The sequence below is a fragment of the Ambystoma mexicanum genome, chromosome 14 (assembly GCF_040938575.1).
Source record: "Ambystoma mexicanum isolate Mex_15411 chromosome 14, UKY_AmexF1_1, whole genome shotgun sequence".
NCBI classification, from domain to species: Eukaryota; Metazoa; Chordata; class Amphibia; order Caudata; family Ambystomatidae; genus Ambystoma; species Ambystoma mexicanum.
Genome location: NC_090940.1, coordinates 447,856,513 through 447,871,008, shown reverse-complemented (window position 1 = coordinate 447,871,008; position 14,496 = coordinate 447,856,513). Strand labels below are relative to the sequence as shown.

The 14,496-nt window shown below is 46.5% G+C and overlaps 1 protein-coding gene across 3 annotated transcripts in view; it reads right to left on the bottom strand.

The window, feature by feature from the left end:
• Nucleotides 1–14,496, bottom strand: part of KTN1 (kinectin 1) — a 3,101,875-nt gene that overhangs the window by 420,086 nt on the left and 2,667,293 nt on the right. For all 3 annotated transcript variants that reach the window (XM_069637667.1, XM_069637665.1, XM_069637666.1), the window contains one exon: nt 7,379–7,471. In XM_069637667.1, the coding sequence (XP_069493768.1) occupies nt 7,379–7,471 (93 nt within the window). The remainder of the gene's footprint in view (nt 1–7,378; nt 7,472–14,496) is intronic.

Genomic DNA, 14,496 nt, shown 5'->3' with positions numbered 1-14,496 from the left:
GGAATACCATCCCTTGTTCCTCTCCGCTACAGGCACCAGTTCTATGGCGCCTTTCTCCAGCAGTGATTTGATTTCCTGCGCAAGGAGCGGATCCCGACTCATCTTGAGGCCTTTGCCGAAAAGGAAGACAGTAGCCGTGGGCTATGATCTCCAGAACGCACACATCTGAAGTAATGGCACGCCATTCTACAAGATGCTGCGCCAGCTTTCCCCCAACCAGCGAATCATGGGACATGGCCTCATGACTGAGCTGAAGCGGCTGCGGCAGTGCCTGAGGGAAAAGAGGAAACTGCCCGAGTGGCTTTGGCACCTCGAGAACCTTGTTTTCCACCTCTGGTACTCCTACACTGGTCCCTTTGACTTGCAGCTCCCCTCGATCAACCAAAGGTAGAGTAGTATCGAAAGGAACCTCCCCCCCATTGCTGTCCCCTAAGACGAAAAGGCAGAGGTTGGCGAACTGCAGCGCTCAACGACTTTGCTGCAGCTTTGGAGGTCTGAAACCTCACAAGGCTCCCATCAGCCTTGCTGCCAAAAAGATGGTCACCATCAAAGGCCATGTTGAGAAGCCGGACTTGTACATCAGGAGCAAACCCCGACTTCCGCAACCACGCAACTCTGCGCATCACGGTGCTCGCCGCCATGGACCGCCTGACACAGTCTGCCACGTCCAGACCCGATTGAACGGATTCACACATGGCATCCTTGCCATCTTGTACAAAGGCAAGAAAGACAGCCTGTTCCTCCCCTTCGGGAATATGTTCAGCCGCCAAAGATATACAGTTCCACAGAGTGTGAGTGAAACGTGCTAAGGCACACACAGAGTTGGCTGCCTTCAAAGCCATACCCCCTGAAGAAAACACTTTCTTCGCCCAATCGTCAAAACGTTTGTCATCCCTATCAGGAGGGATGGTAGGGTACGACGCCTGCTTTGCTGGGGCTGTAGCCACCTGCACCACCAAACTCTCTGGAGTAGGGTGGGCTGACAAGTAGCAGGGGTCACCACTGGCTCAACGGTACTTTTTCGGCAACAACTTACCCACTGCCGGGAGACTCTCCGGAGCAGTCCAAGCCGCCGCCACCCTTCTTTGCAAGGCCATATGAAATGGCAGTACCGGGTCAGTTGGTGGACCTTGGTCCAAGATATCTGTCAGGTCATCCTGCAGAAAATCCACTGGTGGCGCAGACCACGCCAAGTACTCCGTCACCCTCGACATGAGACATTGGTATGAAGACTCGGCGTGGGTGCCAGGCTCAGGCCTACCAAACTCAACCTCCAGAGAGGTGTCCAGACCACTGACGCTGTGCAAAGACTGACGCAGGTCTTCCATCTGGCTATGACCAGACAATAGTTTGTCAGGAACCTCTCATCAGGAACCAAACCTTCATCAGACCCTTCATCCACCTCAGAGATGTAATCCAGAGGCTGTAATAAATCCCTGAATGAGGGCACAGAAAAAGGTTCAAAGACAGGCCGCACTGACTTCCTCAGGGCCTTCCTCAGAGTTTCCACCGATGCACGGGGTACCTCTGATAAAGCCTCCTCAAAAGGCGTTGAGGGCATCGACGGAATCGGCGTCGAAGTAGAGCGCGGCACCGACGGCTTCGACACAGGCCTCGAGGCCGGAGCCCCGAGCGTGCCCTTCGACTACCTCGGCGCTGATGTTGTTGATGACTTCCTCGGAGGCGGAGCCTCGAGAGAGTCCCTCGACGGACATGGCGCCGATGGCGTTGACGTCTTCTTAGAAGACCTCACAGGCTCAGACAGTCTCGAGGGCGTCGAGGACCTGGACCTGGAGCGGGCATGGCTAGAGCGATCTACCTTTTCCGATCAAGACCTCGACGGCTGCCGATGATTGCGCCGACCACCCAAACCCAAAGATGTGTGAGCGGTGGCCCTAGCGCATTCCTTGCCGGCTTCTCTCGAAGGCGCGGATGGAACGGAGCCCTGCGATTCGAAAATCGCCATCATCTCCTTACGAAATGTGTCCCATTCCGCAGTAGAGGAATGCTTGTTGGGACAAGCTACCCGCCATCTGACGGAGTCCTCGGACGAGGAAGGCGACTGGTGACGAGGCAGAGGAATGGCGGGAACCACTCCGGGACCGAGACCCCCTAGACTTACGCCGATGCGGAGAGTCGCCCTTCGAATCGCCAGTCGAAAGCCCAGTGGATCTCGACTTACGGGGCTTGGAAACCCTACCGACCGTCAACTTCTTCTTCCGCTCCCGCAAGGCCTTTGATGTCAAAGACTGGCAATCGTCACAGTAATCGGTGGCGTGGTCCTCGCCGAGGCACCACAGGCAGATGTTGTGCGGGTCCGTAAGCGACATCTTGGAACCGCAGCCGGGGCACTTCTTGAAGCCCGACCGCGGGGTAGAATAAGACGAAGACATGATATCTTCACAAACAATCAAGTTTGAAGAAATGATAGAAATCAGAAGAACCGAGGCGCGCCGAGTATCTCCGAAGCGAACACGTTCGCGCAAAAAACAGAACTGAGGCTACGGGCGTTGTGCATCCTACTTATAACATCCGGTGACGTCGACTCGACGGAGGCCCTCGAGGGAGCATATCGACGCAGGACACAGAAAATTTTCCGAAAGCAGCACAGCTGTGGCGATTACCTGTGATAGATGTGGAATACGTCCGAGGACACAATCCCTTCTAAGAGTGGCTTCTTCAGTGTGACCACTTTTTGGCTTTTCGCCAATGTTTTTCCTTCTCCTTTTCGGGGGTGAGCCCTGTCTTGGCCTCGGAGGACCGGGCAAGCGACCGTGCCGGAGATTTCAGGGAAGGGTCCGTCCTGAGCAATTTCAGCAGCCTGCTCACAAATGTATTTCGACTGCCTTTTGGAGCATGACGCACATCCATCCGTGTCGTGATCCGCACCCACACCACAGACAAATGTTGTGCAGGTCCGTCACCGACATTTTGGAATGGCAGTCAGTGCACGTTTTAAAGACGGCAAACCGGTGAGTGGACTACGCTGTCGAGGATTTATGAGAGAAAATATGAATATTTAGCCAAAAACACTGAGTCGAAAACACAATTCTGTGTTCCTGCGCAGCATGCAAGCACGCAGAAAAAAGGAACTGAGGTATGGGGGATATTGACATGGTATATATACGACACATGATGTCACGTCCAGAGCTGAATCGAGCACCAAAGTCTACTACGCCCCCGGTTGAAAAGGTTTCTGAGCAGCAGAACTAGATGAGGAGATCTATCAGATCAGGAATCTGCGGGAAAATAGCAATCCACTGAAAAGAGGTTTGACGGTAAAGTGAACCAAACAAGAATCCAAGAAGAAACGTAATTTCCTTGGGGAACCATTATATTTTTCCAGAACTGTTCCTAAAGAGGGGTTTTCCTGGATGAGTACATCTCTAGCCATGACCAACTGACGCAGAGTGGCATTTTCTGCCTTAAGGGTTTGCATTTCTGTACGGAGCTCCTGCATCCCATGTAATGATATGATATATGATATGATATGGCATTTATAACGCGCCTGTACACAAGTGTTTCAAGGCGCGATGAGGCAAGGGGGGGGGGCAAAGGGAGGACAAAACAACGACCGTACTAGGCCAGGTGTCATTCAGATCGCGCAAGTGCATGGGAAGGGGGGAAAGGAAAAGTGTGCAGGGGGAAGGGAGATTCTGAACTGGGTTCATTGTCACAGGTTAATGGTCGGAGGGCGTCTCAAACTGTCTGAGTTCTCAAGATCAACAGATTGCCTCACCTGTGATTTCTTTAAAGATGGCTTATAAAGGACCTTTCCTTGGTGAGACTTCTGCTTGGACCAGGTATCATGAAGGTAAGGGCAAGACTCTCCAGACACCACCGTGGCTGAAAGGTATTACCCAGGCGAGGTAACCTCTGGAAACGACTGCCAGAAAGACATAGGAGAAAAAACCTCCCCAAAGGAAGTAAAAAACCTGTGTGCTGTAGTGAACAGCAGACTCAAGGGGATTGTGGTCAGCTTCCGGGAAAGGCACTTTGCAGACAAATGCAAACTGCTGCCTGATGGAGTACGGATGAATATACCAAGGAAGCAGAAGGTAAGAGACAATGACACTAAGGAAGTCAAACCGAACACAAGGAAGGAAGGGGGAGAAGCCAAGTAGAGAGTCCAGGAGGAGGTAGGCATGGAGAAGACCAGGAAAGGGGAGGACAGGTACTAAACATAATAGCATGCTGAGCAAGGCATAATTATCCAGCGTCGAGACGTAGTTTCTCTGTGTCCGCGTTCTGCTTTATTAAACGCGACCCGCAGGCTGCAGCCAGTGTGCTGTACTTCCTAGAACCACTAGAGTACATGTTCAGCTTCTGTATGGAACTGCAAAGCACCATATTGGGAGAAAATGGCGCCCGGTACTCACAGTGACATTCTCCAGGAAGACCATGACGACCAAGGTCTGCATTTTATGACATCAGGGTGAGCAATTGTAATAAAAAAGAATTGGGGTTCAAACAGAGCGCCCATAAGAAATATTTACACTTATTTGAAAACCCAAGCAGGGACAACAAACTGGTGTGTGGTAAACTGATCATACAATCTCTGCAGAAATTGCACACCTGGGGAAAGCTTGAAAACTAGCCATGTTCCTGGGTTCTCTTGACAACCTAAATAGTAGCAATATACCCCTTCACAGTGCCAATCTGCAGATCCTTCAGGGCCAAAGAAAGCAGAAAACCCAAAACGGAGGATGTGGACCAACTAGAAGGTTCCAGATCCCTCTCTCGGCACCAATCCAAAAACGTATGCCACCTGCAGTCTTAGATGCATTTGGTGGCGGGCCTTCAAGCAGAGAGAAGTACACCCACAACGTTGTTTGATAAATCCACCTCTGTATACCTCAACCTTTCAGCAGCCAGGCATGAAGGGTTCAGACTGCTGAGGTTCAGGTGGAAGACTTGTCTTCTCGAATGGGAGAGCAGGTCTACTCTCCATGGAAGGCACCAAGAAGGGCAGATGGAGATGTCCTGCAACTCCAGGTACCATATACTCTGGGCACAGTCTGGAGAGATCAAAATCATTGTGGACCAAACAGGGGTTGCCTCCTGAAAACAAGTGGAATGGCCGAGATCTGGGAGGAATGAAAAGAGCAGGTCAAAAGTCCACTTGAAAGTTTGTGCATCCCCCAGAGCTCCATGTCGAGGAAACTCCCTGGAGAAAACCACATGCACTTCCTGTTTACACAGGAAATGGAGCTATCCAGCTGAGGAGTGACCCAAAGGTAGGTGGGGGGGGGGGATCTTCTGCAGAACTTCCCAAAAGAGCTCCTACTCATGGCAGGCCAGATTCTGTCTGTTCAAGGCATCCACAATTGCATTACAGACAAGTCATTATGCAGCAGCAATAACCACATTCACATTGCTTCTCTACACAGAGATAAGGATCCTAAACCACCCCTCTTGTTGAGGTAGTACATGGCTACTTTGTTGTCTGTCAGTACTAGCATAGTTTTGCCCTACACAGAAGGAAGGAAAGCAACCAGCGCTATCCTGATAGCTCTCAGTTTCAGCAAATTAAGGTATTCTCTGCATTCTGATGGAGACTCTAGGTCACTCACAGACAGGTTTTGTCAGTGATTGCCACAGTCTTTCAAGAACACGTCTGTGACTAGTACCAGTTGGGGCAATGGATGTTGAAAGCTGAGCTCAATTCAAAAGGTTGTCTCACAGGAAACATTTCAGGTCTCCGGACCGGAAGAAAGCCTGATATATGATATGATGATATGGCATTTATAACGCGCCTATACACAAGTGTTTTAAGGTGCTGAAGTATATACCTGAAATTGAGACCACTGCCAACAGAGATGCCACTGGAGGAACCGACGCTCTGGCACCACTAGGATGCAGGAGGTTATAAGACCAAGCAGATGCAGGAAGGCTGAGGCCGAGACCCTCTCCTGAGATTTGAGGATATGTACTATCTTGGAGATGTTTGCCACTCAATCCTCAGTGGGAAGGTCCGGCTCAGGTGAGATAAACCGAGGGCCTGGGATGGTGTAATCTGAAGTTTCTTGAAGTTCAGGGGGAAGCTCAAGCTGTGCTTCATTAAGAAATCCCAGTCTATAGTCGGATTTCGACTGCTTTTGACTACAAATCTATGACCAGAGCTTTAACTGCCGGGTTAAAGGGCAGGAGGGTCGCTCTCTGAGCACGGTGCATATTGAACTCTGGAGAAATGTCCAGACTACTTGCTTCTTAGAGGTCAACTGCAAGCTTCAGCAAGTCACATACCTCTCATTAAAATTCCACAGGGAAGTCCCTAACTTCCCAGGGGCAAAACTGCTCTAACCCGAAGGGGGTGGGTCACCTTCTTCTCCATAAATGCTGGTCATTCGAGACATAAACGCGCCCATAGTGAGCGGATCATACTCCAGAGGAATTTCAACACAGAGGGCGCCATGGAGTGAAGTGTCAGAGCTGGAAGACTGACATTGGAAGATGGAGCGGTGCAGCCCAGAAAGGGATCCTCACCCTTTTTAACCATGGCCGAGCCCCAAGGAGTATGGTGGAAGATTTTTGTGGAGTCTCTGCCGGGTTATCCGAGCACCGTGGACTCAGAAGGGCCAGCGGGACTGAGGCTAAAGCTGTTGGTGCCACGAACAGAGCCACCAACGGCTTGGCAAAGATGTTTAACATCTTTAGCCAAAAGGACTCCCATCCTGCTTGTGTGGAGGGCTGGATGGGAAAAGGTGGTGCATGGTCTCATAGGAGACTGGGTGACTCCTCTTACACGAAGAGGAATAAAAATGATGCTTTGAAGACCCGCTGAGTGAATGTGGCATTTGGTTTTTATTCACTGTGCACACCGTTCTGTGGTTCGAGGCTTAGTGTCTGGCAACCTCCAATGGGTTGGTCTGTTGTCCTTTAACAAATGAACAATAGTTTTGTAGTCCGCTCACAAATTGCCTTTGGGTGCATCAACTGGCACGACCCGCAATCCTGAGTGTGGTGTTTATCTCTAAAGCAGTACAGGAAGAACCTGTGAGGGTCAGAGACAGGCAATTGACACCCACACACTAGTTGAGTTCAACATGGCACGAAACGATAAGAAATAACCGTCAAACAAAGCCGTGTTCCTAAAGCGACCAGTGCGCATGGAAAAAAGGAATTAAGGTCACAGAGTGCCACGCCTCAGTATATACTGGCCTCAACATCATGTCCGGAGTGGGGAGCATAGAGGTGATCAGAGCTGCGCTGTGTCCCCCTGGCAGCAGAAAAGTTTCAGAAGAACAGCTCTGCTGGGAGATAGCTATCGTTGATGAGGAATCTGTGGAACGGAGGAATCCATTTGAAATAAGATTATTTATTTTTGGAAGAAAGCATTAAAAAGTACACAACAATGAGAGGTTTGCATAAAACATACCTCTAGTAACTCCTTCTGCGTTTCTTCAAGTTTTATCTTCCATTTGCCCTCTTCATCTTCCACACTACACTGCAGCCTCTGTAAAATGCCCTCCTGGAAAGAGAAAAACACAATTACATCTTGCTAATGTTCTTGCTGATGGATTAGTCCTTCATCCCACAGAAACCTCATCTTAGATATTGTTTATTTTTGTGTTTAGTTTATTTATAAACCTTTCACAATTTACTTGGCATGATTATGCAAGATCAAAAAAATAGCTTACAGTATAGATGTAAAAAATCTTTCTCTTGAAAAGAATAACATAAAAGAGAGAAATCATCCTCAGTTTAAAATAAAAACATTCTTTAAAACTCAATGTCCAGGATCTTATAGAGATATTTAATAGAAGCAATTATTAGAGAGATTGCATTATTGTTCAGGATTCTTGCCCAAAATTCATTAGACTCAAGACTGGCTCGATTATAGATAGGCGCTTTCGTCAAGTAGCTTGTGAAGTAGCGCTGTTTGCTAGAACGTCCATATATAACTGGATCATTGGATAAGAGACCAACGGTGATGTTTACTGGAGCCCCACCCCCTATTATCCAGAAGTCCATTTAATCTGAGGGGCGTGCACGCTTTTGGCAAGTAGCTTGTGAAGTAGCACGTTTTGCTGTAACGTTTAGATGTTACTGGATCATCGGATAAGAAGCCAATGGTGATATTTACTGGAGCCCCGCCCCCTATCACCCAGAAGTCCATTTAATCTCAGGGGGGCGCGTTTTTGGCGCGCACGTGTTTTCGGCAAGTAGCTTGTGAAGTAGCGCTGTTCGCTCTCTCACGTGCTCGTCCCACACCGAGCCGCCACCCGCGAACACCGTGAGTGTCCTCTTCATGGAATTGAGTTTTGCTGGTAATATGAACACGCTACGTGCTGGTAAGGCTCCCCTTTGTTGCTTGCAGAAACCCCTTGGGGCTCCCCCAGCGGAACGATTGTTACGCTCGAGTTGAGCATGTGCACGTAAAGTTATATGTCACCCGGGATTGCTGCCAGATGGGAAACTAGCTAAAATGACTAGTTTCTTTAGCACAATAGAACATAATAAAGATGCAACAGGTCTCTTGAATGTGAAGGAGGAAGACATTACTCGTAATGAAATTGTAGAGGACCTTTGTGTAAGCTTAACTTGCATAGGCTTCAAACTCTTCTCTCAGGTACTACAACGATAAAGCGTAACAGTTTCTGTAAATGATGAGGATGTATTAACAAATAATGATGTAGCAGTTGAAGAAACTGTGTGTATGAGAAACGATAGATCGCTGAGGGTTATATTGATATGACATGATAGGTTATTGAGAACGCGCTTAATACCCAGAGGTTTCTAAGCACGGACCCGGGGATCGAACCTGTGGTGCTCCGTGTCGTCTTGCTTCCCAGGCGAGCGCGTTGCCCTGAGCTATCCTCCCGAGACAATGCCCTTCCACTTTGAAAGAAACAGATATGAATGCCGGTATAGGAAAGGAAGCCCTGGTCTGGCACCGAGAGTTCTGTCCTTGAGAGCCATTGCGAAGATAGATATAAAGAAGGTATTACTGTCATCCAAACCAGTAAAAATAAGTGACTCAGTGATTAGTACCAAGGAATGTGAATCTACCGCACATGGAGTGAACGGCGGCATTTTTATCAACAGTGCTCCCCCTGGATGTGCAGAGCTGCCGCCAGTCGTCCCAGCACTGTTACCCTACCGTTGAGTGTCTCGAGTCTATCGATTGATAATATAGAATTGATACATAATCATGAAGATAGAGTGTTGGTTGATGCCGTCACTGGACAGAATGTCCAAACGGGCTAATGTAGAACATGGCACTCTATCCACTGAGAGGCTGTAAAATAACATCCCTTGAAATTGTCCCATGAGTGTTATAGACTCACCTAATAATGTAAGCTTTACGAGTATGAGCACTCCTGAATTGTTTGAAGCCTTAGAGAATGTGCTGACTATCCTGATGGATAAGTGCGAGAACATAGAGCGCAAGTTAGATGTTCACTCCGTATTGGTGCACAAAAGCATTAACAGATGTAGAAAGGTCCATAAGGATAGTGGCACCAACACTGAACAAGTGCAGTTTGAGAATAAACTGCCATTGACAGACAGAACCATAAACAATTCACGGGGGTTGGAATCGGGTAATGGGGGAAACAATGGTTACACTGAAATCTATCACAATTCATCCAATAACAATAAAATATTTGATGTAAATAGATTTCATAGTAAAGCTACCAAGAAACAAGCTGTTAGCAAGAAGAAAAAACACTACACACAAGCAGCAATGTATAGCAACAGGCTTTCTCGCTGCAATAATAATGTATGTATAGTAACTGAAAAATCAATGCTCAAAATTGATAGCGCTAAAATAGACCAGATACAACCAGACAAAATCTAAGCTGGTTGTACCAAAACCCTTGCCTCTTCGTAAGGAACCTAACTATATTGGACCCCATATAGCTACCATATATGCACATTTAGAAGGCTTGACAAAAACAAAATGATCAACAAAACAGTTGCTACTGACATTAGATCGTTTCTAGTAAATTCTGAACCGAATAAGGGTCAGCAATGCTTAGAAGGTTGGACAGGAACACGTAAGATGATAAAAAGAAAAAAGAAAGCTACAAAACATAATGGGATAGCAGATCCAGTATTGAGGGACCTACAAACTATATTTGATGAACATACTCAAGCAGAACGTCTGAATCATGCAGATAGCCAGACCTCTATATTGACACAGTTGTTTTATAATACTGTTAAATGTGTGAGCAAAACAGTTAGATCTGAAGGACTCTCCGGGAAATGTATGAAGAGCATGTTAGATGATAAAATAGAATCTACTGATCATATACGTGCCTTCCAATTTCAAACAATCGAATCAATGAACAAATTGGTGACACTGAATAGGAGTTCAATTCTGGAACTGTGTAGATCCATAGTCCCCCTTCGTATGGTGACCTCGAAAGATCTTAAAATAGTAGATCAGCTGGTAACCCCTATGAAAATAACCACCAATGTATGGTGTGCAGACAAATTGACACATGACTACATTTTAATCCACTGTAGACTTTCTGAAAAGTTAGGGTATACAGTTAAGGAAACAATGATGCCTAAGATAAAAAAAAAAAATGAAAACTTCTCCCAACATTGTGAAGAATAGAAATAAACAGGTGCGTGTGGATGATCCACCTGAAAAATCCAAGAATCAATTGTAAAAACACCTAGTGAAGAGTAATAATGATATCAATAGCACCCCAAAATGTAATCAATGTGATGCAACAACCTCTGATGGGTATTGGCAATGGTTGCCGGTAGAATTTAAGAACTATTTTGAGACTCAATCTCGATGACATCGATGCAGTTTTATCGTGGAATACAAGGGGTAGTTCTCAATATTCCTCGGACAATGGTTTATGCAAGTTCATCCCCCATTTTTGTATAGTTTCCCTGCAGGAAACATAGCTCTACACTAAATTTGATATTGATGGTTGAACTACAATACAAAACAGAGCCACAAAGGCCCCTAGAGGTCGTCCTAAAGAAGGTTTGTTGATCTCGATTAGGCACCCGTGGACAGGCCATAATACCGTTTGCTATTGTATTTTTCAAAACTGGGCATGCAAGTACTACAGTGCCCCATTACTGCTAAGCATCTATTCAATGAACCTGCTACTGGGCTATCTGAAAAAATCCATGAGAGTACTATCAGTATGCAGAGTGAAGGCGGTGGGAGCGGGGAAGGAATACAAGATTGAACACAGAATATATCACAAATCAAAAGTGAGAAAGAACCAGAAGCGAACAAACATGTTGCATTAGGCGATCGTGACCAAATAATGAGGGCGCCACCTTTCAATGATATGGTAAAAATCAATATGAAAATGACAGCAATAAAACAAGAAATGCTGAAGGCCTAGAGACCCAAGCTACTCCTCACTGATGAGCCCCAACAAGGGTGAAACATGTTTGGGGATGCTTGTGGTCTTGTGCAGAAGGGATGTGATCTAGCAGTTCGGGCTGGACTTCCCCTTTTGGGGTGGGGCCAAGCCTGATTTGCATATGGTCTTTCCCCTTCTGTAATGGCTTGGCAGGCGAAGAACGATGGTCTGGAGGGTTGCCCCGAGCAATGCCAGTGGTTAAGATTCAGTCTAAACCTTCCAGCCATCACCTCTTTGTTTTTGCTTTATCACCCCGAGTGGGACGGGTATGCCCAGACATGGGTCCCCTGCCTGCTGGGCCTAGAGACCCAAGCTACTCCTCACTGATGAGCCCCAACAAGGGTGAAACATGTTTGGGGATGCTTGTGGTCTCGTGCAGAAGGGATGTGATCTAGCAGTTCGGGCTGGACTTCCCCTTTTGGGGTGGGGCCAAGCCTGATTTGCATATGGTCTTTCCCCTTCTGTAATGGCTTGGCAGGCGAAGAACGATGGTCTGGAGGGTTGCCCCGAGCAATGCCAGTGGTTAAGATTCAGTCTAAACCTTCCAGCCATCACCTCTTTGCTTTTGCTTTGTCACCCCGAGTGGGACGGGTATGCCCAGACATGGGTCCCGTGCCTGCTGGGCCTAGAGACCCAAGCTACTCCTCACTGATGAGCCCCAACAAGGGTGAAACATGTTTGGGGATGCTTGTGGTCTCGTGCAGAAGGGATGTGATCTAGCAGTTCGGGCTGGACTTCCCCTTTTGGGGTGGGGCCAAGCCTGATTTGCATATGGTCTTTCCCCTTCTGTAATGGCTTGGCAGGCAAAGAACGATGGTCTGGAGGGTTGCCCCGAGCAATGCCAGTGGTTAAGATTCAGTCTAAACCTTCCAGCCATCACCTCTTTGTTTTTGCGAAGTCTGATATTCCACCTGTGAAGGACCTAGAAAGTGGAATAAGTGTCACTAAAACCTCACAGTCTACAAACAAAACTACATCTTGGTTGCTATCTAATGAAGAATACATGAGTAATAATAATGACAGAGTAACGGTAGATGCAATTACAGGACAGTTTGTGATGCAACAAACAGATAAATCTGCAGGGCCGATTGATGATCAAATCCCCATTAGTATTTCTGATAGCTCTACGCATGTAAGTGACAAAGAACTATCCTCTAATGTAAGCTTCAAGAGCATGAGTATACCTGAATATTTTGAGGCACTAGAAATCGTGCTAACCACATTGGTGGAAAAAAGCGAAAATATAGAAAGGAAACTAGACATACATGCAGTCCTATTACACAAGAGCATAAACAAAGGTAGAAAGGTTGTGAAAGACAGTAGTACCAACACTGAGAAAACAAATTCAGTAATGATGGAAGATAGAATAAATGCTGCAGAATGAAATTACTTTATAATGCTGAGGACAACAATCAGTATGACATAAATGGAGTAAAGGCTGCCAAGAATAGCAACAACAATAAAAAAAAACGAATGATAAAAGGAGGAAGAATAAATTATGTCAAGCAATTATGTATAATAAGAGACAAACCCATAATAAAAATAGTAATGGGTGCATAGTATAAAGAAAATTTAAGGAAATGATAGATAATGTGATACCTGACAATGAGGCACAAATTACAATGAAAGAAGCACTTACATCTAGGCTTTTGCCAATGTGTAAAGAACCACATTTTAAAGGACCACACACTGTGCTTATACACAAAACCCCATAGAAAAAGGGGAAAAAAAGACCATGTAAAAGCCAAAGGTAAAATAAATATCTAAAATATTGGATATGAGACAATTCCTAGTACACCCTGCTCCGAAAAAGATACAATGCCCTAATGAAAAGTGGGAAGGAACTAAGAAATTGAAACAGATAAGAAAACTTAAAGCAAAAAAGGAAAAAAGGGATAGCTGATGGAGTTTTAAAAGATATTAAGAGAATATTCGACGAACAAACACATATAATAGATACCCCAATCCAACTACCTAAACAACCATCTATAGATAGCATTAAAAGCACAAGCAAATCAGTTAGCTTTGCTAAACTGGATCAGGGTGTGTTAGGGAGAATTCTCATTCAATGGCTAATTTCCCTTACCTAGTGAGTCCCCCAGCAGCTTTGCTGGATTTCTGGAGGTATTTATTTCCACTAGGTAAGAGTGAGAGCTTTTCCTCCACTCTTACCCATGTTTTGCCATGTGTATTTCATCTGTTTTTGTGATTGTGGGCTCTGGAGTACACCACTTCAGTAGCCCTCTTCTTTTGTGTGTTACACAGCACCTTCAGTGCAGTGACACCGGGTTGTCTTCTAGACTTCCCACCAACTCCATTTCTGGTGCTGACTACTGTCCCCCAGAAAAGGATAAAGTTGCCATTAACTTTACATAGTCATTTGACCACAGATCCAGTACACCCCTTCTTACATGGAGTATTGGAAAGGGTTAATTCGTATCCCTTTTTATCTGTACCTCCTAGAGCTTTGTTTTGCTCTTAACTTTTAGACTTGGCTGGTGGCAGTGGTATCTACCCTAACTTTTCTACTTCGTTTATACTATATAAACGTGGTACTGTTTTAGGCTATTATATTAGCCTCAAACATAAACCCGCTTGACCAAATACTCTTTCTTTTGGCTCCGGTTTGGTTTATTCGCCATTTTTTTTTGTTAAAGTCCTTCTTGTGTTTTACTTTGTGCGGCAAACCAGGTTTGCCTTCTTTGTTCACTGTCTTTTGGCGGGCTTCTGCCAAGAAGCCCTCCTCTAGGCGCCTGGGTGTCTATGTGGGCTGAATGTGAGGGAGGGGTGTTGTCACCCCCTGCACAGGGTATCCTAGGAAACCCTAGGCGCACTTTGCCATGATTTGCTGAGGTGGTTGTCCGGGCTGGACAACGCCCCTGCTGCGTGATTGACAGCCAGGCTATGTGAATGGGGGATTTCCGCATAAAAGGCAGGACTCTTGGGCTAGAAGTCAGAGTCGCCACTGGAACTACAAGGAGCCAAAGAGAAGCGGAGAAGAAGACGGCTGCTGCAACTACCCTGTCCCGGTGAAGCCCTGCTGCAGTCCTGAGCTATCTACCCTTCGACAACCAGAGAAGATACAGTCTGGAGTCTTCTTCCCTTGAGCTTGGTGGGGTCAACCGGCTCATCTTCCATGGCCAGAGGATCC